The sequence below is a fragment of the Muscardinus avellanarius genome, assembly GCF_963383645.1.
Source record: "Muscardinus avellanarius genome assembly, chromosome: 3".
NCBI classification, from domain to species: Eukaryota; Metazoa; Chordata; class Mammalia; order Rodentia; family Gliridae; genus Muscardinus; species Muscardinus avellanarius.
The window spans coordinates 132,090,417-132,116,123 of NC_137788.1; the positions used below are offsets into that span (position 1 = coordinate 132,090,417).

The following is a 25,707-nucleotide window of genomic DNA, read 5'->3' on the forward strand; positions in this document are numbered from 1 at the left end:
GTACATATTTAGTACAGATGAGTTTTTTTCAAATATTTTTTATTCAGCCAGGCGTGGTGGTGCACACTCGTAATCCCAGTACTTGGGAGGCTGAGACAAGAGGATCACACAGGTTCGAAGCCAGCCTCAGATACTTAGTGAGGCTCTCAGCAACTTAGTGAGGCCCTGTTTCCAAATAAAGTATAAAATAGTTCTGGGAGTATAGCCCAGAGGTAGAAAAGCCCCTGGGATGGATAGATAGATAGATAGATAGATAGATAGATAGATAATTTTTTTTTTGATCCATGATTGGTCAACTCCATGGATGCAGAACCTCTAGGTACAGAGAGTTGACTGTTTATGTCTTCTTGCCTTTAATATTGTGGTTCAAAAGAATTGTCTCATTTTTCCATTTAGAAAGTAGAGTGGGTTTGTTCTTTGGGGACAGAAATTCAAGTTGTTTTGATAATGGACTTTGACCATGTGCTAGGATAGCTAAAGGTCTACTGATACACTCTTCTAGGTAACAGCCAGAGGCTTTGCCCAGTATGAGCTTTTTAAGTCCACTGTCTTGGATGAAACAGTTGCCCCATCACAAACTACAATCACTTTGGATATTTCTTGGAGTCCTGTGGATGAGATTCTTCAAATCCCTCCACTCTCTTCAGCTGCAAGTCTGGTAGGAGTAGAGCCTATTTTTCATTGGGTTCATGAGGCTCCCACATGACGGTGTACTTGCTCTTGCTGGTACTGCATGCTTCCAGCCTCAGTGCTCACTGCGCACAGGGATGGGTAACGCTGAAAAGCTTGTTGGCCCCGCGGTCTCACCATGGCAGACAGGGAAGATTTTGCCAAGTGAGCTGAGCGAGCAGTTGCGCACAACCCCAAAATTATGGAACTTGGGAATTTTCTAGTGATTAATTCAGTGTTGTAGTGCATATCTGTAATTCCAGTTACTTGGGAGGCTGAGGCAGGAGGTTTGTGAGTTCAAGGCCAGCCTGAGCAACCTAGAGAGGCCTTGTTTCTAAATAAATAAATAAATAAATAAATAAATAAATAAAAGGGCGGGGCTACAGCTCTATGGAAGAGCACCTGAGATTCTATCCATCGTACTGCAAAAATAAATAAATAAATAAATAAATAAAATAAAAAAGGGAAGGAAAGAAAAATAATTTCTGTTGACTAATGAAGTCTCTCAAGTATGATTATCAAATGACCTATGGATATTGTTCTTCTCAAGTATGCATATACTGCAGAGTATGGTGGCTCATGCCTATCATCTCCATGCTTGGGCGGCTGACAGGAGGATCAAAGGCTGGAGGACAGATTTAAATGCTAACAAGACCATTTCAAAATAAAAAGGACTGGGAGTCTAGCTTAGAGGTAGAGTGCCCCAGGGTTCAATTCCCAATACCAAAAAAAGAAAGTCTTTAATAATAGGAAATGCTCATTAAGCCAAAAAGATGCACAAAATAATATAGAGAGTTTGAGCTCAACCGTGTTTAAAAATGTGTACACAGGAGCCTGGGGAGTAGCCCCTGGAGTGGTGGGACTATGGGCAGTTATATTGTGTACACTTTGCTTTTCCTGTTGTAGCAATTTACACACATTGCCCTTCTTTAGGTCTTCTATTTGTAATCATTAATCTTTGGGTAGGGTAGCCCAGTTTAGTTAGGAGTCTTAATCAGCAGGTTTGCTGACACTTTATTTTTGGTGTATGCTAATGCTAATCTATTATTGAGTCTTTTTGTGTGTGTAGTACTGGGGATTAAACCCAGGGTATGCTGCCTCTCAGCTACACCCCAGCTCTATTTTATTTCTTATTTTAAAATAGGATCCCACTAAGTTGTGGACAGCCTTGCTAAATTGCTGAGGCTAGCTGCATACCTGTGATCCTCTGTCTCAGCCTTCCAAGTGCTGGGATTACAGGCAGGAGCTACCGCCCTTGGCTTATCATTGAATCTTGAGCTACTTTTATTTTATTTATTTATTTATTTATTTATTTATTTATTTATTTATTTGTGGGTCTGGGGATGGAACCAGGGGCATTCTACCTCCGAGCTACACCCCCTGCCCTATTTTTTTATTCTTTATTTTGAAACAGAGTCTCACTAAGTTATGGAGGGCCTCACTAAGTAGCTGAGGCTGTCCATGAACCGCGATCCTCTGGTCTCAGCCTACTGAATGCTGGGATTACAAGCGTGCGCCACCACGCCCGGCACTACATTTATTTTAATTTCTCTTATATTGTCCTCTTGGAAATCCCATGGAGAAGGGTGAGGGTGAGGAGGGCACTGTTCCGTGTAGGTATAATTGTTCCTGATGCGGAGAGGGTGTGCAGTGTCCTGAATTTAGGCTCCTATATCAGAGTGGCAGAATCTGAGTAAGATGTTCTAAAGGAACTATTTACCTAATAACTTCAATTCCTGGTGCTTTAGAAGTCGAATTGTTTTTTCTTTGTTTGGTTGTACTTGGGATTAGATACAGGGGCATTCTTTCTCCGAACTACACCCCTTTTTTGTTTGGAAATAGGGTTTCACTAAGTTGCTGAGGCTGGCCTCAAACCTGCAATCCTCATGTCTCAGCCTCTCAGGTACTGGGATTTCAGGCACGCACCACTACACCTGTCCGAAATAGATTTTTTAATGAGTGGCTGGTTTGAGATGCAAGTAAACCTGACTCTTATGCAGAGATTGTCAATGAAAACTGACAGACTTTGGGTACTTTTTAGAATATTAAAGTGGAATCAGGAGAGTCCAGAGGTTGTTTGAATCACCTTCACAGAGAACTGAAATTTCTCCTTGTGAGTATTCTTCTGGAATTTTTTTCTTTCATGTTGTTATTAAAGTGTTTGCTAATATCTATTTCAAATTATGATATAAATGTTGTATATGAATTAGATACTCGACAATTTGGACAGATTTTTTGTGGTAACTGTTCTTATAATTAAAGGGAGCATTAGTTAATAGCTATAGATCTTACTGTTTTCTACTCGAGTGTTTGTTTTTTATTCATATGATGGGTCCCCCTCTTCCCAGGTGGGTCCACTGCCATTTTATTAAATGTGCATATAGTCTGCTATTGATGACTGGGATTTTGATTGATGTTAAAGCATGTGTTTTAAGAATTTTATGTTTCAGTAGTTTTAGCTCTATTCTACAAATTGAATCTCAACAGGGTGCCTTATTTTAATGCAGTAGATGTTCCAGATGTCTTAGCCTGGCATACAAAGCCAGTTATGATCCTGCTGCTACCCTACTTATTTTATTTCTTTTTTTTTTAAAGCAGCTTTATTGAAATATATCCCATAAAATTTACTTGTTTTAAGTGTACAGTTCGCTGATTTTTAGTGTATTTGCCAGAGTTGTACAACCATCATCATAATTACCTTTAGAACATTTTCATTACCCCTAGAAACCCTGCACTCACTCTGTCCATTAGCACTCACTTCCCACCCCTCCCGCCCCTGGCAGTCACTAATCTATTTTCTATAGTGCTTTGTTCCTTTTTATTGCCAAATAGCATTCCATTATATGGATATACCACACTTACCCATTCATCAGCTGATGGACATTGTAGTTGTTTGTTCATTTGGGCTATTATGAATAATACTGCTGTGAACATTCACATACAAATTTTTGTATGGATATGTTTTTACATCTCAATTAGAGTTGCTAGTTATATGATAACTACACTGAACCTTTTGTGTGTGTGTGGTACTAGGGATGGAATTCAGGGACATTGTACCTCCAAGCTACACCCCAGCCCTATGTTTTTTTAGTCTTTTATTTTTTGAAACAGGGTCTCACTGAGTTGCAAAGGGCCTCGCTAAGTAGCTGTGAGGCTGTCCTTGAACCGTGATCCTCGGGTCTCTCCGAATGCTGGGATCACAAGCGTGGGCCACCACGCCCGGCTCCATTGAACATTTTGAAGAACATCTAAACTGATACTGTTTTCCAGAGTGGCTGTACTATTTTACCATCCTTCCAATATTGTATGAAGGTTCAAATTTCTTTACATCCAACACTATTGTCTATTTCTAAAAATAGAGCTAATGTAGTGGGGACAAAGTGGTATCTCATGTTTTGGTTTGCATTTCCCTAATGGCTAGAGGCATTGAACATATTTTGATATGCTCATCGGCCTCCTTATTCCTTTAGCTTGATCTCATTCTACTTCCTTTCCCACGGAGCCTCCAGTCCTTGCCAAGTTGAGCTCCCTGCTTGTAGTAGCTGCAGTCCTCCACACTCTGCCACTTTTCTGGTGTGTGTCTTGGTCTGCCTGATGTGTACTTCTCCTGCCTCAGGTTTTTTTATTTTCCGGTACTGGGGATGGAACTCTGGGGCATTCTACCTCCGAGCAGCACCCCCAGCCCTATTTTTAATTTTTTATTTTGAAACAGGGTCTCTTAGCCAGGCGTGGTGGCACATACTTATAATCCCAGCATTTGGGAGGCTGAGACATGAGTAACATGGTTCAAAGACAGCCTCAGCTCCTACTTAGGCCCTTTGCAACTCAGTGAAACCCTGTTTCAAAAAATAAAGAATAGCCGGGTGTGGTGGCGCACGCTTGTAATCCCCGTGCTTGGGAGGCTGAGACAGGAGGATCACACAGGTTCAAAGCCAGCCTCAGTTACTTAGTGAAGCCCTCAGCAACTTAGTGAGACCCTGTTTCCAAATAAAGTATAAAATAGGTCTTAGAGTATAGCCCAGAGTTTGAAAGCCTCTGGGTTCTACCCCCAGTGCCACAAGAAGGAAAGGAAGGAAGGAAAGAAAGAAAAGTAGGGCTGGGGGTGTAGCTCAGGGGTAGAATGCCCCTGAGTCCTATCCCCAGTACCACACACAAAAAAAAGAAAAGAAACAGGGTCTCACTGAGTTGCAAAGGGCCTCACTAAGTGAGTCTGTCTGTGAACCGCGATCCTCCTGTCTGGGCCTCCCAAGTGCTGGGATGAAAGCGTGCGCCACCACTCCGGGTTCTCCTGCGTGTGTGAGTCAGTTCTCTGACATCTTCAGCTAGGGTGCTTGCGCTGACCCCACCTGCCGGAATGTTAGTGCTGCTCTAGCACTCCACTCTTGTCAGTGTTTAACAAGCACATTGACTTTCTGGCAGACATTAGTGCCAGTTGTGACACAGTACCACTTTTTTCTATTTTCACCTACTCTTTCCCTGTTTGTACAAAACTGATGCTTTTGTTATTTTCCTCACCTCTCCTGAAAGCTCCTCTTTCAGGGCCTGTACTGGGGGCTTCAATCCTACTTCTGCTCTCATGCTCTGCCCTTTTTTTTTCCACACCCTGCAGAGAATTTGTCCCTAGTGATTTGACCAGTGTATTTGGGAGCAAATTCCAGACATCATCATTAAGCTGATACCAGTTCCCATCTTTCCAGCTTCCACTTGGATATAGTGCTGTTGTCTCAAATTTTAGTATATCCAAAATGAAACTTGATATTTTCTCAGACCAGATCCACTTTGAAACCCTCCAGTTTTATGTGTGGTTCCATTCTTTCTTCAACATCCCAGGTTAGAAACCTTATACTTTTGTAAGAACGTCTATCTCTGCCGCCACCACTTCCTTCTGTAGCCGTGGCAAGGAGCTGCCGCTTTGCTGTGGTGGGCAGAGTTCATTTATTGAACTGGTTCATTTATTTCATCAGAGGTGATCTGGCAAGTAGAAGAAATGGTTCCGTTTCCTCTGAGTGTATTTCTGTTTGATCCAAAAGTCTGCTTTGTTATAATCTCCCTTAAACAGCTGGGTGTGTTAGTGCATACCTGTAATCCCACTACTTGGGAGGCTGAGACAGGAGGACCACAGGTTTGGACCAGCCGCAGCAGTGTCGCAAGACTCAGCAACCTAGTGAGACCCTAATTAAAAAGTATAAACAGGGAGGTCAGAGGTAGAATGCCTTGGGTTCAATCCCCTGTATCAAAAAATAATCATAATTCCCTTAAAAATGCACAGAATCATAGATGTATATGTGGTTGTTGTCTCTTTATTATTGATACTATAAGTAGGATATTTCTTTTATTCTACATATATACTACTTCCTTTCCCTTTCTTCCTCCTTCCCTATACTCTTGTTTTTGTCTTTTGAAAATTTCCTCATTGTGCCCCTCTTAGTTAAAGCTTTTACATCTTCCTCCCTGCACATTCTAAAGATCATTATTGTTTCTCAGTAGAGACAATATTAGCATTTTGGCAAAGTCATGTAGTTTGGTAGGAACCAAGCATGTGCCACTCTGCCTAGCTAGGATGATATTCTTGTTTTGAGAAGTAGTTTACTTTCTCATTTCCTTGGAGACAAACCAACTATTAACTCCTTGGTTATGTCATTTTCTTGCCAAAAAGTTAACAGTAGCTTTTGTCTCCCATATTATATTGAAAGTCTTTAAAATTTTAACTGGCCTCTGGTACATGACTATAATTCTGGCTACCCAGGAGGCCGAGGCAGGAGGGTCACAAGTTTACAGTCTAGCCCCCATTCCTCCTAATACTATTTCTCACTGCTTTTCCACCTGGGTTAGTATAATCCCTTCTTTTTCATCTTATTACATGTTTCTTTCCTTCTGCTCTACCAAAAGTGGTACCCACATCTGAATTGTAGCTGAAGACCTGGTTCCTGAAGCCTATGTTGACTGTGTTTTCTTAATTATATGTATGTGCATAAACATTTATAATATTTTTATATAACCTCTCATTCAGATTCACACTCGTCCTTGCCCAGTTATTTCTTTTTTGCAGTACTGGGAATGGAACCCAGAGGCATTCTACCGCCAGGCTATCCCTCCAGCCCTATTTTTTATACTTTATTTGGAAACAGGGTCTCACTAAGTAGCTGAGGCTGGCTTCAAACCTGTGAGATCCTCCTGTCTCAGCCTCCCAAGCGCTGGGATTACAAGTGTGTGCCACCACGCCCGGCCAGTTATTTCTTTTGATGCATCTGTCTTTTTTTTTTTTTTTTTTTTTTTTTTGGTGGTACTGGGGATGGAGCCCTTCTACCTCCAGGCTACACTCCCAGACCTATTTTGTATTTTATTTGGAAACAGGGTCTCTTAAGCCAGAGAGGCTGGCTTTGAACCTGCGTGATCCTCCTGTCTCTGCCTCCCAAGCGTGGGGATTACAAGCGTGCGCCACCATGCCCGGCAGTATCTTTCTTCTTTAAAAAACAAAACAAGCTGGGTGTACTGGCACATGCTTGCAATCCTAGCATTTGGCAGGCTGAGACTGAAGGATCATGGTTCACAGACAGCCTCAGCTACTTAGCAGCACCCTTCGCAACTCAGTGAGACCCTGTTTCAAAAATAAAAAGATGTTGGGTGTGGTGGCACACACTTTTAATCCCAGAACTTGGGAGGCTGAGACAGGAGGATCATACAGGTTGAAGCCAGCCTCAGCTACTTAGTGAGGCTCTCAGCAACTTAGCGAGACCCTGTTTCCAAATAAAGTATAAAATAGGTCTGGAAGTATATTCTGGAGGTAGAAAAGCCCCTGGATTCCACCCTCAGGACCACAAAAAAAAAAAAAAAAAAGACTAAAAATTAGGGCTGGGGGTGTAGTTCAGAGGTATGATGCCCCTGGGTTCCATCCCCAGTACAGCAAAAACAACAACACTATAAGCATCTTTAGAGTAGGCCTAGTATCATTAGTGTTGAACTCTCTGTAGCATTTACATATGTGGCCTCATGGTTCAGAACAACATCTTGGGAATCAGATTGCTGGATGCATATCCTGGCACCATCAGATACTAATTGTGTGACTGTGAACAAATTACTTTACCTCACTTAGCCTCAAAGAAATGAAGGTAATAGTAACATCTACCTTGTAGAAATGAAGGTAATAGTAACATCTACCTTGTTAGGATTAAATATCATACTAAATATAAAGCACGGCCAGGTGTGGTGGCACACGCTTGTAATCCCAGCATTCGGGAGGCTGAGATGGGAGGATCACGGTTTGCGGACAGCCTCAGCTACTTAGTGAGGCCCTCTGCAACTCAGTGAGACCCTGTTTCAAAATAAAGAATAAAAAATTGGGCAGGGGGTGTAGCTCAGAGGCCAAATGCCCCTGGGTTCCATCCCCAGACCAGCCCCCCCCCCAAAAAAAAAAAATATATATATAGCACATTCACAGTGCCTTGCTTGTGATAAGCACTCGTGGGTTACTGCAGTTACTATAGTTGTTAAATACGTCCTTACTAATTAAGCTGTGTTTTCTACTAAAAAGTTTCTGGGCTATTAAAAATCTTTCACAGGCACTGAGTGTGGTGATGTGTGCCTATAATCCCAGTACCTGGGAGCCTGAGAGAGGAGGATTGCAGGTTCATGACCAGCCTCAGCAACTTAGTGAGGTCCTCGGCAACTTAGTGAGACCTTGCTTCAAAATAAAAAATAGGGCTAGGGATATAGCTCAGAGGTAGAATGCCCCTGGGTTCAATCCCCAGCACCCTCCTTAAAAAAAAAAAAAAAAATCTCCCTTAGGTTTTGGCTGATGGTTTGAAGACTGGTATAACTGAATGGCTGGAGCCTCTGGAAGCAAAATCTGCTCTTGAACTCGTACAGGAATTCCTGGATGGTGATTATTTTTTCCCTAATTCATTCTTTTTGCCTCTTTATAAGTTTTCTTTTTAGGCTTGATACAACTTTTGGGTTGGGATCTATTAAAGCCATGAGGTCACCGAGTGTGATGGCCCACACTTGTAATCCCAGTGCTTGGGAGGCTGAGACAGGAGGATCGCACAAGTTCGACCTCATCTACTCATTGAGGCTCTCAGCAACGTGAAATAAAGTATAAAATAGGTCTGGGAGTATAGCCCGGAGGTAGAAAAGCCCCTGGGTTCCACCCCAGTACCTCACACAAACACATAAAAAAATAATGCCATGAGGTCTTCAATGTCATAGGTGCAGCTTTTGTTTTGAAATGCTAATGGCAAAGATCCAAGCAATTCTAAAAGCGAGTAAAATTTGGCTTGAAATTCATACAACAATAATATTTGAGATGGTAGGAGAGTAACCTCTGAGTGCTCACCTTGTGCTTGATAGTGCGTGTCAGGGCTTTTGTGTTACTTCAGCCTTGTGCCCCTGCCTGATGGGTGTGTAGTTACTTCTACTAAAGAGTTCAGTAATTTGCTAAATTACCGCTTACACTTGTACTATTCCCACTTGCTCCTTGAAAATAGAATTAAGGTGGAAATAAAATGGGAAGCAGAGAAATGAAAATCAAATTGATAATAATAAGCTTTTGCAACTTTCTAGACTTAAATAAGGTGGATGGATTTGGTGATTCAACAAACAAAGACACAGAGGTAAGTGGTTATTATGAGTTATTATTATGAGTTAGAAATGTACACTAGAATTGCTTTTGAAGTTTGGTTGCACCAGGTGCGGTGGCTTTAGCCTTTGATCCCACGACTTGGGCGGCTGGGACAGAAGTATCGCAGATTTGAGGACATCCTCAGCAAGTACTGAGACTTGTCAACATAGTGAGATCCTGTTTGAAGAAGAAAAAAACTGGGCTGGGGGTGTAGCTCGGCAGAATACCCCTTGGTTCAATCCCCAGTGCTACACGCACAAAAAAATTTGGTTGTACTGTTACCATTTTTATTGTACCATATGAAATAGATCTGGTAGACTCATACACATTAATTTCTTCAGTTGCAGCAATGACTATGTTACCATAATATAAGATGGTATTGTTATAACATTATATATTTAATATTTATATATCTATATATAAATATATTTAATGTTTATAACATTAAATTAAGCTAATATATTAATATATTAAATTTGCTTTCATTTGATGAAAAAGAAAATAGAGACAAAAGATTATTTTGTGTGTGTGTGTGGCACTGGGGATTGAACCCAGAGGCATTCTACCTCTGAGCTAAACCCCTAACTCAATTTTATTTCTTATTTGGAAGCAGAATCTCACTAAGTTGTGGAGGCTGGCTTTGAACTTGCCATCCTCTTGTCTCAGCCTTCCAAGTACTGCGATTATAAGCGTGCGCCATCATACCTGGCAGACAAAAATATTTTTTATTTGTTTTGCTGTACTGAGGATTGAACCTAGGGGCATTCTGCCTCTGAGCTACACCCCCAGACATCATTTTTATTCTTTTTCTTTTTTTTTTTTTTTGAAACGGTCTCACTAAGTTGCAGAGGGCCTCACTAAGTAGCGGAGGCTGGCTGTGAACTTGCGATCCTCCTGTCTCAGCCTCTTGAGTACTGGGATTACAAGCGTGTGCCACCATGCCCAACTTTAAAGATAATTTAATAAATATTTTTATACAGTAAGAAAGCTGACTGCTCGCTTTTAGACATTACAGGTTGTTTGTTTTTGCAGAACTGGGGATTGAGTCTGTGACATTCTACCTTTGTGCTACACCCAGCACTTTTTTATTTGAAACAGGGTCTCACTAGGTTGCTGAGAGTCACTACATTGCTGAAGCAGTCTTGAACCTGTGATCCTTGTGTTTCAGCCTCCCAAGAGGCGTTAACAGGTTTTTTAAAACTCTAAAAGTCCAGTTTTGCTGGACATGGTGGTGCCTACTTGTAATCCCAGTACTTGGGAGACTGAGACAGGAGGATCTCAAGTTCATGAAGGCCAACCTCAGCTACTTAGTGAGACACTATGCAACTTAGTGAGACTCTGTTTCAAAACAAAGAATAAAAAATAGGGCTGGAGGTGTGGCTTGGAGGTAGAATGCCCTTGGGTTCAATCCCCAGTACTGCAAAACAAACAAAAAAGAGTCCAGTTTTCCAGTTGGATATGGTGGTGCATGCCTGTTATCTGAATACTTGGGAGGCTGAGATAGGAGGATCACAGGTTTGAGGCCAGCCTAGTGAGACCCTCAGCAACTTAGTGAGATGCTATTTCAAAATTAAAATATAATAATTGCCTTAAAAGGGGGCTGGGGACTGTAGCTTAGGGGTAGAAAACCACTGGATTCAATCTCAGGACCAAAAAAAAAATCCAGTTTTTCAATCATGATGTGTATCTCCTTAGTAATGAATGAAAAGTTGTAGAAAATATATTCATATGATTGTGTGTGTGTGTGTGTGTTCAGAAATCCACCATTTCCCAGAATAGCAATTAAAAGCTTTAAACTATTTCACCTTAAAAATAGATAAATAAGCCAAATAGTCTCTGAAGCTGATTTCTTTTTTCAGACAGTGAAGCACGACACTGCTGCAGTTGACAGGTCCGTGCTCATCACAGTGCGGGGTGATCTTGATTTTGCTGAACAACTTTGGTGCAAAATGAGCAGCAGTAAGTGTCCATCATGATTAAAATTCGCTCTGCGGCCGGCGTGGTGGGCACGCTGTAATGCCCGCGCTTGGGAGGTGGAGACAGGAGGATCGCGCAGGCTCCAAGCCAGCCGCGCTGGTTTAAGAGACCCTGTTTCCAATTAAAAATATATATTAAAAAATAGGTCTGGGAGTGTAGCCCAGAGGTAGAAGGGCTTCCAGGAACCCCAGTGCCACCAAAAAAAAAAAAAAAAAATTCCTTCTGCTATTAAAGATTTGGAGAAAGCGGTATGGTTGCACACACTTGTAATCCCAGTACTTGAGAGGATATAACGTTTGTGGCCAGCCTCAGCAACTTAGTGAGGCCCTCCGCAACTTTTGAATCTATTCTTTTTCCCTGCCTTTTAAAGTTAAAAGACTTAGGTTTGTTTGTTTATTTGTTTTGCAGTACTGGGGATTGAACACAGGGGCATTCTATACCTCTAAGCTATACCCGTAGCCCTAGGGTTTTTTTTTTTTTTTTTTTTTTTTTATTTTTTTGGTGGTGGTACTGAGGTTCCTGGAAGCCCTTCTACCTCCAGGCTACACTCCCAGACCTATTTTTATTTTATATATATTTTTTTTTTGGGGGGGGGTGGGCAGGGTCTCTGAAGCCAGAGTGGCTGGCTTCAAACTTGCGTGATCTCTGCCTCCCAAGCACGGGGATTACAAGCGTGCACTACCACGCCCGGCAAACTTTTTTTTGAAACAAGGTCTCACTAAGTTGTAGAGGGCCTCACTAAGTAACTGAGCCTGGCCACGAACCTGCAAGCCTCCTGTATCAGCCTCCCAAGTACTGGGACTACAAACGTGTGTCACCATGCCTAACTAAGACATAATTTTTATGTTGTATTTATATGAGCCAAAACAGTAAAATTTATAATTATTTGGAAAATAAAAAAATATATATATAAATTTTTTTGTGGTACTGAAGATTGAACCCAGGGGCATTCTACCTCTGAGCTATACTCTCTGCCCTATATTTCTTCCTTTCTTCCTTTCTTTCTCTCTCTCACTCTCTCACTCTTTCTTTTTTTCTTTTTATGGTACTGGGATGGAACACAGGGTCTTTCTACCTCCAGGCTATACTCCCAGACCTTTTTTTATGTTTTATTTGGAAACAGGGTCTCACTGATTTGCTGAGAGCCTCACTAAGTAGCTGTGAGTCTGGCTTCAAACCTGCACAATCCTTCTGTCTCACCCTCCCAAGTGCTGGGATTACAGCATGCGCCACCACACCCGGCTGCTGCTGCTGCTGCTGCTTATTATTATTATTATTATTATTATTATTTTGGTGGTGGTACTGGGGTTCCTGGAAACCCTTCTACCTCCAGGCTACACTCCCAGACCTATTTTATATTATTTTTATTTGGAAACAGGGTCTCTTAAGCCAGTGAGGCTGACTTCAAACCTGTGCCATCCTCCTGTCTCCGCCTCCCAAGCGCGGGGATTACAAGCGTGCACCACCACACTTGGCTCGCTCGCTCTTTCTTTCTTTCTTTCTTTCTTTCTTTCTTTCTTTCTTTTCTCTTCTCTTCTCTTCTCTTCTCTTCTCTTTTCTTTTCTTTTCTTTTCTTTTCTTTTCTTTTCTTTTTTTGGTGCTGAAGGGTGAACTCAGGGACCGTCGACCTCTGAGCTACACTCCCAGTCCTATTTTAGTCTTATTTTTAAACAGAGTCTCACTAGGTTAATGAGACACTCACTGCTTACTGATACTGCCCTGAAACTTGCAATCTTCCTGTCCTAATCTCCCAAGTACTGAAATTATAGATGTGTGCCACCACTCCTGGTAAACCCAGGGACCTTCTAACTCTGCACCAACCCCCAGCCCTATCTTTTTGTGTGTGTGTGTGCTGGTGGTGGTGGAACCCAGGGGCTTTCTACATCTGGGCTGTACTCGCAGACTTACTTTTTTTATATTTTATTTGGAAACAGGGTTTCACTAAGTTGCTGAGAGCCTCACTAAGTAGCTGAGACTGGCTTCGAACCTGTGCGATCCTCCTGTCTCAGCCCCCCAAGCGCTGGGATTACAAGTGTACGTCACCATGCTCAGGGATTTTTTTATTTTGAAAGAGTCTCACTAAGTTGTGCTGAGTTTGGCTACAAACCAACAATCCTCTTGTCTCAGCCTCCTGAATACTGAGATTACAAACATAAACCACCATACCTGGCTAGATATTTCTTAATATTTTACTAACTACGTTGTTGTGGCAATCTGAGTTTGTTATCTTTCCCTAGAAATGCATTAAGTTTGTTTTACATTAAAAAAATTTTCCCTGCACCATCCATAAAGTACAAATTCTTGCCTTTATTTCACTCATATATTCTTAAGATTGGCAGTTTTGATCTGTAGAAATAGGAAAATAATGTTAGTTTGCCTTGGTTTTCAAGGTGTGGTTTCATATCAAGACTTGGTGAAGTGTTTCACATTGATCACCCAGAGTCTCCAGCGCGGTGACGTACAGCCATGGGTAAGTCGGAGAGCATGTGCTAGAATGTTCCTCAGCGGCACAGCAGACAGATCAAAACACAGACACTGAAGCCGACTGCCTGAGTTTGAATTCCAGCTTTGCTACTTCCTAGCTTTGTAATCTTGGGCAGCTTCCTTTACTTCTTTGTACCCCAGTATCCTCATCTGCAAAGTAGGGGGAGAGTAGAAACTACTCGGTAGTGTTCTTTCAGGGATAATTCATTTAATTCACAAATTAAAGCATCCAGTTACAGCCGGGCATGGTGGTGCACACTGGTAATCCCAGTATTTGGGAGGCTGAGACAGGAGGATTGCAGGTTTGAGGCCAGCCTCAGCAATTTGTGAGGCCCTCTGCAACTTAGTGAGACTTTGTTTCAAAAATGAATAAAATAGGGCTGGGGGTGTAGCTTGGAGGTAGAATGCCTCTGGGTTCAATTCACAGTACCACAAATCAATCAATCAATCAATAGGGTTGGGGGTGTAACTCACACACACACACACACACACACACACACACACACACACAGCATCTAGTATACTTGGCTTACAGTAAATTTCTTAGTATATATTAACTACTAATGTTGTCATTATTAACTGTTATGCAATACTCATATATACTACTGGTGAGTTTAAAAACAACTACAATGCTCTTTTTTTGTTTGTTTGTTTTTTGAGCCTCTACAGTTAACAAGACCCTTTTTCGAAATGAAAAAGGCTGAGGCATAGAGGTAGGATGCCCTGGGTTTAATCCCAGTACCAAACATTTTTTTTGGTGTGGACAGAGGTGCCTTCCAGAGCACAGACATGCAAGTCTGCCTTATTTGGCACTGGTGATTCCAGGCCTTTTAAGTTTGGGCCATTGAAAATTTTCTCTTTAGTGTTTCTATATCTATGATATGTTTACAAGTAAAATCTTACTGTGTATAATGAGTGGAATTAGTTTAAAAAATAAAAATGCAAAAGATTATGATGTAAGTTAGAGGTAGTAGATTAGTAGTGGGACAATCACAGATATATATTTAAAATTAACATTTGGAACCTATGCTAAACCTCTTAAGTTCATAGTTCTTGTTCATTTGAAGCTAAAATATTGGATATTGTAGCCAAAATAGAATTCCTTATGGCAAATGTATGAAACATTAAGGGACACTGTTTTCCTGCAACTGTAGATTTTCGTTGTAGACAAAGATGTTCAATTTTGGCAAAAGCCCGATAGCACTTAAATCAGCCAGGAAGAGAAGCAAATTCCTACTTATAAAACTTCAAAAGACCATATCTGACTTTTTTGGTGAAATTAAGCTTATCACGTAGGGTTGATAAGTTTAAACCCTTAGTTGCTTTGGGCATTTATTTATTTTGGTGGTGTTGGAGATTGAAACCAGGGCACTCTGTCTATGGTTCTCCTATCTCAGCCTCTACAGGCGTGAGCCACCACCCCAACTCTGCTGTTATACAAATGAGGTAGAAGTGGCATTTTAGAGTGACATGTCTGAGCCTGGCATGGTGACAAAGGCCTGTTATCCAGTACTTGAAAAGGCTGAGACAGGAGGAGTGCAGATTCGAGGCCAGTCTTAGCAACTTAGTTCAAACTAAAATTTCAAACTAAAATTAAAATTGGGCTATGGATGTGGCTCAGAGATAGAATGCCCCTAGGTTCCATTTCCAGTAACAAACAAAAAGAAACTGACATGTTTGTAACTTGGAAAACAGTTTATAGTGTCAGGAGACTCAATACAAGCTTATATATATATATATGTTGTGTGTGTGTGTGTGTGTGTGTGTGTGTGTGTGTGTGTGTGTGTGTGTGTGTGGTACTAGGGGTAGAACCCAGAGGCTTTCTACCTCCGGTATACTCCCAGCCCTATTTAATATTTTATTTGGAAACAGGGTCTCACTAAGTTGCTGAGAGCCTCACTAAGTTGCTGAGGCTGGCTTCGAACCTGTGCGATCCTCCTGTCTCAGCCTCCCAAGAGCAGAGATTACAAGCGTGCGTCACCACGACCAGCTTAGCTTAAATTTTTTGGGTGTAGTCCTGGGGATTCAACCCGGGGCATTCTACCTGTGAGCTATACTCACAGCCCTATTGATTTTTTAATTTTGAGGATCAAAATCAACCTAGTGATTGTGAGGGTCACTAAGTTGCTAGGGTTGGTGGGGAGCCGGACTGTCTCAGTCTCCTGAGTACTGGATTGTAGGCGTGCACCACCACGCCCTGCGCAAGCTTGGAATTTTTAACTTGCATCCAATGTAGTTTACTTCTCTTTTACTTACTGGTTTTATTTATTTTTATTTATTAATGGTTTTTAAATTTTCTTGATTTCTAGCTTCACAGTGGGAGTAACAGTTTACTAAGTAAGCTTATCCATCAGTCTTATCATGGACACATGGACACAGTTTCTCTCAGCGGGACTATTCCACTTCAGATGCTTTTGGAAATTGGTTTGGACAAACTAAAAAAAGATTATATAAGTTTTTTTATAGGTGAGTCATTTTCCCAGCTCAAGTTAAAAAAAAAAGCATGTCACAGTTAATATCCGTAGATATCTTCAGTTGGTATCTTGCAACCTGCTCCTAGTCATTTATAGCTCTGGCTTCGCCCCTGGTTTGCTGTTAGAAAAGCATTTTTCTTCTCTGAGCCTCTGTTTCCTACTATCCCACTACATACCTTAGATTAAATATAGCTATAGTTTTTGTTTGTTTGCTTTTAGTTCAAACATTTGAGTTTCTCAGATTAGTTTGGTAAATGAAAGCATTTTCTGAGGTGCAGCTTTTACTCTCAATGCTTAGTGCTCCTTATTAGGGACAAGATGTGATCAGTTTTAGAATAAGTACTAGGTTGTATTTATTTCAGAAAACTTGGTCTTTTTTGAGGACCTATTTAGCTTGAAACATCTTTCACATATGAATTATGAAAAGTTTTACTTAGGTTCCTTTATGTGTCATAAACAATTACTAAAGCTTATTTGCATCTATGTTTTTTCTTAATAGGTCAAGAACTTGCATCACTGAATCATTTGGTAAGTTGTTTTTGTTTTGTTTTGTTTTGTTTTGTGGTACTGGGAATGGAACCCAGGGGCCTTCTACCTTCGGGCTATACTTCCAGACCTATTTTATTTTTTATCTGGAAATAGGGTCTCTTAAACCAGGTTAGGCTGGCTTCGAACCTGTGCGATCCTCCTGTCTCAGCCTCCCAAGCGCGGGGATTACAAGTGTGCGCCACCACACCCGGCTACATTTGGTAAGTTTTTTAAAATCTAAAATTGGTGGGGGTTTTTTGCAATCAGTCTGCCTATAGTTAATAAGTGTCTATAATATATCAGCCTCTCTCCTAGGTTCTAGGAAACATAAATAAGACAGTTGATGCCTTTAATTCTTACTGCCTCATAAGGCATAAAAATTCACTCAATGTCATTCTCATTTTTTATAAACATATGATACTGATAAATGGTTATATACTGCTAAAGCCAGTATGCTACCAATACTCATATTTATTTAGAATAGTTAGGAAATGCCTTTAGCCCTATAAAGGAAGATTGGCTTTATATTTTCTTGCCCCATTTCTATGACACTTAAAGGATTTCTTTAAGGTACTGGTTCGGTGTACTGGCTGAGGTCCTGGAGGTTGCTCTCAGCCTCTGCCATGTGACCCTTCCATACCATAGCAGTTTGTTCCTTCAAAGCAAACAGAAATAGCTCTAAGGTTTCATTGTCTTTGCCTGATCCAGTCATTATAATGACCAGGCGATAATCTCCTTTTTGATTAACTCATAGTCAGTTAGCGGCCTCTCCTATGACAGTTCAAGGTTCTGCCTCCCTCAGGAAGAATAAATTATATGTGTACTCCAGGAGGCTGTGTCTTGGTGGCCATTGTCCCATCCTGCCTACTGTATTTACCATGGATTATTTCCCTAGGGTGGGTTCTCAGAAACAGGAAAGAAGGTCCGAGCATTTTATGATTCTGGCATACATTTCCAAATTTCTTTTCCAAAAGTCAACACAAATGTACCAATAATTTATGAAGTAAAAGTGTGTCAAAACTCTTGGTTACTTTTTCAAGTACTTCAGGCTTGCTCTATCTGTTTAGAGGTGGACACTTCCATCAACTGAACAGGTATAGTGTAGGACAAGAATTGTCCTATGCACTTTCCATTTGTTCCATCTGGAGAGTTTGGTGGGTGGTATTGGCTACTCACTTGGGTCCCTGGTGAAGCCTTTCCGAGATTTGCCTTTACCAGAGAATATGTACAATCATTTACTTAGAACATTGAGAGGGAAGACGTACTGTTTAAGAATAGTAGTGAAAGCTGGGTGTGGTGGCGCACGTTTGTAATCTCAGCATTCGGGAGGCTGAGACCGGAGGATCGCGGTTCGCAGACAGCCTCAGGTACTTAGTGAGGCCCTCTGCAACTCAGTGAGACCTGGTTTCAAAATTGAAATAAAAAAGCTGGGCATGGTGGCATAGACTTGTAATCCCCGCGCCTGGGAGGCAGAGACAGGAAGATCACACAGGTTCGAAGTCAGCTGCGCGTGCTGGTTTAGGAGACCCTGTTTCCAAATAAAAAATGTAAAAATGGGTCTGGGAGTGTAGCCTGGAGGTAGAAGGGCTTCCAGGAACCCCAGTACCACACACAAAAAAAAAGAACAAAATTTAAATAAAAAAAAATAGGGCAGGGGATGTAGCTGGGAGGTCAAATGCCCCTAGGTTCCATCCCCAGACCCACCCACCCCCCCCCAAAAAAAATAGAAAAGAATAGTAGTGAAAGGCAGCAATTCTCTCTAGCTGCCTCCTCCTCTTTGTTTCTCTCCCTGATATTAAGCGTCCAAACTTTGATATAGGGGACATAGTCTTATTCTTTTCAAAGATTTTGCTTACTCTTTAACTCCCTATTTTGCTTATAATTTTTTTCATTCCAGGAATACTTCATCTCTCCGTCAGTAGATATACAAGAACAGGTTTATCGTGTTCAAAAACTGCACCATGTTCTAGAAATAATAGTTAGTTGCATGCTTTTTATTAAACCTCAACATGAACTCCTCTTTTCTTTAACACAGTAAGTACTTCTATTTATTATTATTATTATTATTATTATTATTAATTATTATTTCAGTACTAGGGATGGAATCCAGGGGCATTCTGCCTCCGAGCTACACTCCCAGCCATATTTTTTATTCTTTGTTTTGAAACAGGGTCTCACTGAGTTGTAGCTGAGGCTGTCAGCAAACTGTGACCCTCCTGTCTCAGCCTCCCAAATGCTGGGATTACAAGCATGCCTGGCTTTTTATCCTTTATTTTGAAACAGTGTCTCACTAGGTTGCAGAGGGCCTCACTAAGTAGCTGAGGCTCTCTGAGAACTGGGATCCTCCTGTCTCAGCCTCTCAAATGCTGGGATTATAAGTGTGCCCACCACCGCAGCTAGTACTTCTCTTTTATTTACTTACACAGAAATGTATTCTTTTTTTAATTACAGCTACTTCAGAAGCTGAAGCAGAAAGATAGCAAGTTCTAGGCTAGTCTGGACAACTTAGTAAGACCCTGTATTCTCTTTTGAAAAATTGCAGCTAAAATATGTAGTCTTATTGTTAGTTTGGTTCAAATTTGTTTGCTCTGTTTTCACATTAGCATGGTTCTAGAACAATGTCATAGGAAGGAAAGGGTTTGCATTCAAAAGAATTTGAACTCAAAAGATTTAACACTTGGTCCTGTTGCTATTTAACTTCCTTAGGCTGTTCCCTCTCACTGAATTGCAGAGGGCCTCACTAAGTAGCTGTGGCTGGCCCAGAACCCACATCCTCCTGTCTTGGCCTCCCAAATGCTCGGATTACAAGCGTGCACCACCACACCCGGCAGTTTGGGCTCAGTTTAAATCTATATTTTTAGCCAGGTGTAGTGGTGCACACTTGTAATCCCAGTACTTGAGAGTCTGAGACAGGAGGATCACACAATAGTTTAAAGCCAGTCTTAGCTACTTAGGCTCTCAGCAAGTTAGTGAGATCCTGTTTCAAAATAGAGAGTAAAAAATAGGGCTGAGGGGTGTAGCTCGGAGATAGAATGCCCCTGGGTTCCATCCTCAGTTCTGCAAAAAAATGTGTGTGTGTGTGTGTGTGTGTGTGTGTGTGTGTGTGTGTGTGTGTTTATATTTTTGATGACTCTGTGTAGTATTAACTTTTAGAAAGTAAATGAGATTTTCTTCCAAAGAAAAAAAACATGGCCTAAGTTTTGTTAAGGGGGGTTGTTTTTTCCTTTGTGACTCTGAAACTATTCATTCTGTTGATGTTGTGATGTTGTGGTTAGAGATCCTCGATAATATGTTTCTGGTAGTCTAAAGAAAGCATGTATCTTCAAATGGCTTTTCCAAAAGAGATTTGTTTTTGTCTGTTATTTAGATCCTGCATAAAATATTACAAACAAAATCCTCTTGATGAGCAACATGTTTTTCAGCTGCCAGTCAGGCCAGCTACTGTAAAGAACTTATATCAAAGGTAAGCAGTTTAACCTAGACACATGCCCATGGTCTTTGGAGGCTAAGACAGAAGGATCACAGGCTCGAGGCTAGCCTCAGCAACTTAGCAAGAACCTGTTTCAAATTAAAAAGGACTGGGGTGTAGCTCAGAGGTAGAATGCCCCCGAGTTTAATTCCTATTACAAAAAAAAAAAAGTAAGCAATTTAGACAAGTACAGTGGTGTACACCTGTAATTTCAGTACTTCGGTGGCTGAAACAGGAGGAGCGCAGGTTTAAGGTCAGCCTCAGCAATTTAGAACCTGTTTCAAAAACTGGGAGGAATTGAGGGTGTAGCTCAGAGGTAGAATGTCTCTGGGTTTGATCCCCAATGCCAATAAGTAAACAAGTAAAAGGTAAGCTTTGTTTATTTATACTGAGGGTTGAACCTAGGGGCATTCTACCTCCAGCTATACGCCCTAGCTCACTTTGTCGTTTTTGCTTAGAAACAGGCTCTCGCTAGGTTGCTGAGAGTCTCACTACAATGCTGAGGCTGACTTTGAATCTTTGATCCTCCTGTCTCAACCTCCCAGATACTGGAATTACAGGCCTGCGCCATCACGCCTGGCAAAGGTAAGCAGTTCAATAATTAAATTGTACTGGAAGTCCAGCAATGATTTTTGGTGATTTTGGTGTCTATGTTCCATTGGAACCTAATGATGCAGAGCTTCTTCCCCTCGGGAACCTTAATCCAGGTCCAGCTCTCTGGCCCTTTACTTTGTTTCTTTTTTTTTTCTTTCCCAGTACTGAGGATGGAGCCCAGTGGCATTCTGCCTTTGAGCTGCACCCCAGCCCTATTTTTTATTTTTTATTTTGAAACAGGGTCTCACTGACTTGTGGAGGGCCTCACTAAGTCGCTGAGGCTGTCCACAAACTGCGATCCTCCTGTGCACCACCACACCTGTCTGTATCTACTTCTCTTAGACTGTTGTGCCTCTAGTCCTTTATTTTGCTTTTAATTGCAGTTCTTTCATAGACTATAGAAAATATATCCAGAAAGGAAATGACAGATTAAGAAAATAAATGATCAGGATAGTGACAACAAGTCCAAGGCTGTGTTATGGGAAGGAAAGAAGAATGTGGGCTGGGGAGGCAGGGACCACGCGGCCAGGCGACGGGCCGGTCGTCTGCGTGGACCTGAGGCGCTGGAGGGAAGGGGCTCCCTGGACTTTGCCCTCAGCATAGAGCTCCCTCCTCCTAGTTCTCTTGTAAACTGCCATCTCTTACCTCAAACTGCCCTGGCAAAGGTCAGCAAGGGCTTTCTTATTGCCAAATTCAGGAGATGCTTTTCACTAAAGTAATATTTAGGCCCTCTTGTAATCAGCTGGCCCAGCAATTCTTTCTTCTTAAGTAAGCACCTGTAAGGCTCTTTGACATTTAGCAATATCGTTTGCTAATGTGTGGTACAGGGATTGCATTCAGAGGGGGTTCTATGTCTGAGCTACACCCCCAGTCCTTTTTTTTTTTTTTTTAAAACAAAGTCTTCCTAAGTTACCTTGCTGTGGCCTCAAATCTGCGATCCTGTCTCAGCCTCCCAAGATTACAGTGTGCATCACTGTGCCCAGCTTTACCCCCTCCTCTAAATGGTAACCAAGTCCTGACCACCTTGGCACTTCTTGAATACATCTCTTTCTTTACATATTCCCATCATTATTATTTTATTTCACATTTCCATTTTTATACCTGGACTATGATAAAATCCTTTTTCCTAACTGTTGTTACCAACATTGTCTTCTGTGTCTATGTTGCTGTTTTCTAAAATTCAAATCCTTCTGGGGGTGATGTCTTACGCTTGTAATCCCAGTACTTGGGAGGCTGAGACAGGAGGATTGGCCATTTGAGGCCAGCCTCAGCAACTTAGTGAGACCTTGTTTCCAAGTATGAAATAGAATCGGGCTAGGGGTATTACTTGGAGGTAGAATGCCTCTCAGTTCAATCCCCAATACCACACACACACAGACACACACACACACACACACACACACACACACACACACACACACACACAAGGTTCAAATCCTGCTGTGGTTTCCTTTTGTTTAAATGACTTCCTTTTCGCTTTAGGACAGTGCCTTAGTATGGCTGAGTAGCCTCCTGTGCGCCTTTCTGGCCCGAGCACCACCACGTCTCCCACTCCACCTTTGCGCCAGTAGCTGTGTCGCTGGTTTCTTCACGCCTCCGTCCTCCCCTCGGCGCCTGTGCGCATGTCCTCCCTCCACCCAGAGCCTTGTTTGTTTGTGCGGCCTCGTCATTTCACATTCAGCTGAGGTGCCACGGCCCTGAGGAGTCTTTCCCCAGCCACATTCCCATTTCCTCCTGTCCTCTAGCACAGTGTTTTCCGGTTATTGTTCTGCTTTCATTGAAGTGTTATTTATAAGCCAGGCGTGGTGGCGCACGCTTGTAATCCCAGTACTTGGGAGGTGGGGCCAAGACGACCGCAGGTTCAAAGCCAGCCTCTTAGCAAGCCCCGCTCTCAGCATCCTAGTGAGTCCGTTTCCAAGTAAGAAGTAAAGTTGGGCTGGGGTGTAGCTTGGAGGTAGAATACCTCTGGGTTCCATCCCCAGTGCTCTCCAGAGGAAGAATCGTTTACATCCTGGTTTCTCTCCCTCTGGACTGTGCCTCCCGAGGGTGGGATTGAGACCCGTGTCACCTCCTCTTCCCTGGTGCTTATCACATAAGGGCTGCGCTCATGACTGTAGAAGGAAGAAGGAAATAGTTATTTCTTCTTTTCTTTTCTTTTTTTTTTAAGTGAGAAGCCACAGAAATGGAGAGTAGAAATAAATGGTGGCTCAGAGAAGGTTAAGACAATTTGGCAACTGAGTGACAGTTCACCTGTGGACCATCTCAGTTTCGACAAACCTGGTAATACTGACTTGTAATCTTTTCAGATAAATTATTCCAATAGAAAATAAACTATTCCTGGGAATGATCGTTATTACCCCTCTTATGTTCAGTTTTAAATAATTTTCTCCCAAATTTTAATTTCTTAAATAAATTTCAGCATTGTGAATTGAACCCATTGATAGTTTTCTAACATTGATATAGGCTAACAGGCCATCAGCCATATACATTGCCAGCTTAAGTATAAAGTTGTATAGCCTCTGGAGGGCAATATCCACCCGAACTGTAAAAGAACACATACTTTGGCATAGCATTTCCTTAAGGAGGAATTTGTTCTACACATACAACTAGACCTGGGCAAATAGATCTTTGAATTTGATAATAGTTGTGGTATTATTTACTGTAGCAAAAACACAAATATTGGGCTGTAGAAAAAGGTCTAGAAGTTGGGTGCAGTGGCACACACCTGTAATCCCAGTACCTGGGAGGCTGAGACGGAGGATCTGAGGACAGCCTCCACAACTTAGTGAAGCTCTCAGCAATTTAGCAAGACCTTGTTTCCAAATAAAAAATAAAATAGGGCTAGAAGGTAGAATGCCCTTGGGTTCCATCCCCAGTGCCATGAAAAGAAAAAAAAGATCTGAAACCAAACTTTATTCCCAAGGTTTGAAATATTGATAGCAGAGGGGGTCCTCAGCTTGATTTGAAACACTTTTATCATCTAGGAAGCTTTTAGTCTGTTGCCCTTACTAAGTAGATCAAAATCTCTGGAAATAGAGGCTGGACATCAGTCATTTGTAAAGTTCTTCAGGCGCAGTTAAGATTGAAAACCACAGGCTTAAAACATTTCAGCTATATGTGTTTTTCCATTTTTTAAGAAGAAAATATGTATTATTTACTTTATATAGTAAATTATGTTTAAGAAGAATGTTTTCAGCCAAGCGGGATGGCACATGCTCCTAATCCCAATACTTGGGAGACTGAGACAGAAGGATCGCAGGTTCATAGCCAGCCTCAGCTACTTAGTGAGACCCTCTGCAACTTAATGAGACCCTGTTTCAAAATAAAAAATAAGCCAGGCGTGGAGGCGCACGCTTGTAATCCCCACGCTTGGGAGGCGGAGACAAGAGGATCACGCAGGTTCAAAGCCAGCCTCAGCTGGCTTAAGAGACCCTGTTTCCAAATAAAAATATAAAAATTAGGTGTCTGAGAGTGTAGCCCGGAGATAGAAGGGTTTCCAGGAACCCCAGTACCACCAAAAAAAAAAAGGAAGAAAAAAAGAAAATATTCAGTGGTTTTTAGCCCAAAGCAAGACATACTCTTGAAAGAAGGACCTCATTTGTAAAAGTCATAAGTTGTTCAAAAAAAAGGCCCAATTGTACATTTTTTTTCAGTACTTGGGATTGAACCCAGGGCCATTCTACCCCTAGCTACACCCCTAGCCTTATTTTTTTATTCTTTATTTGAAATAGCATTTCACTAAATTGAGGAGGGCTTTACTAAGCTAAGGCTGGCCACAACCACAATCTTCCTGTCTCAGCCTCCCAAGTACTGGGATTACAAGTGTGCACCACCATATCTGGGCCAGTAAGTATTAAACCCAGTAATAATTTAATCTTTGCTAAAGATAAACATTTAGGAAGTTAGATTTTAAGCTGGACCACACTTGTAATCCCAGCTTTTGAGAAGCTAAAATAGGAGAATCGCAGATTGCGGACAGCCTCAAGTGAAGCCTTTGCAACTCAGTGAGACGCTGTTTCACAATAAAGAATAAAAAATAGGGCTCGGGGTGTCTCTCGGAGGTAGAATGCCCCGGGGTTTCATCCCCCGTGCCACAAAACAAACAAACAAACAAACAAGTAAATAAATAAATAAATAAAAGAAGTACACCACATGTGGTAGCACACACTTGTAATCCCAGCATTTGGGAGGCTGAGACAGAAAGATCTCGGTTTGCGGCCCGCCTCAGCCACTTAGTGAGGCCCTTTGCAACTCAGTGAGACCCTGTTTCAAAATAAAGAATAAAATATAGGACTGGGGGTGTAGCTCGGAGGGCAAATGACCTTGGGTTCCATCCCCAGTACAGCAAACAAAAAAAAGTTAGATTTTATTTCCTTGGACTGAACTCTTAGGTAAAATAGTTTTCTAAGATGTTTAATAAGTAAAACAGCTGACATCAAATGCAGGGAGTCTTAAGAGAGAAAATTCCCTTCTAGATGCCACAAGAGGAGAGAATAATGATTGGAGTAATGGGACAGAAAAACTGTGTCCAGGAGAGTGCAGCTCACCCAGTGGGTGCCCAGTAAATGATAGCTGATAACGGTGAAAATATGGAAGGAGACCTAGTTTCATCTATATGCTAATTGGATCTGTTGTTTTTGAAATACAGCGGTCCGTCTTTGGGAAGAAAAAAATGGGTATGAGTCTAGCTCTAAGACTAAGTATAATTCCTTCTCAGAGCCGGGCGTGGTGGCACACGCTTGTAATCCCAGCACTTGGGAGGCTGAGACCGGAGGATCGCTGTTTGCAGACAGCCTCAGCTACTTAGTGAGGCCCTTTGCAACTCAGTGAGACCCGGTTTCAAAATAAAAAATAAAAAATAGGGCAGAGGGTGTAACTCGGAGGTCAAATGCCCC

General features: G+C 41.7%; 1 protein-coding gene across 1 annotated transcript in view; it reads left to right on the forward strand.

Annotated features, from left to right (window-relative positions):
• The window catches only part of ZWILCH (zwilch kinetochore protein), a gene marked incomplete at both ends in the record, with an annotated part of 41,015 nt that overhangs the window by 14,812 nt on the left and 496 nt on the right, over positions 1–25,707 (forward strand). Inside the window, 11 exons of the mRNA XM_080691642.1 lie at positions 503–658; positions 2,711–2,782; positions 8,455–8,548; positions 9,229–9,278; positions 11,146–11,245; positions 13,654–13,733; positions 16,057–16,213; positions 16,721–16,749; positions 18,647–18,783; positions 20,117–20,212; positions 22,980–23,092. Coding sequence (XP_080547768.1) covers positions 503–658; positions 2,711–2,782; positions 8,455–8,548; positions 9,229–9,278; positions 11,146–11,245; positions 13,654–13,733; positions 16,057–16,213; positions 16,721–16,749; positions 18,647–18,783; positions 20,117–20,212; positions 22,980–23,092 — 1,084 coding nt within the window. The remainder of the gene's footprint in view (positions 1–502; positions 659–2,710; positions 2,783–8,454; positions 8,549–9,228; positions 9,279–11,145; positions 11,246–13,653; positions 13,734–16,056; positions 16,214–16,720; positions 16,750–18,646; positions 18,784–20,116; positions 20,213–22,979; positions 23,093–25,707) is intronic.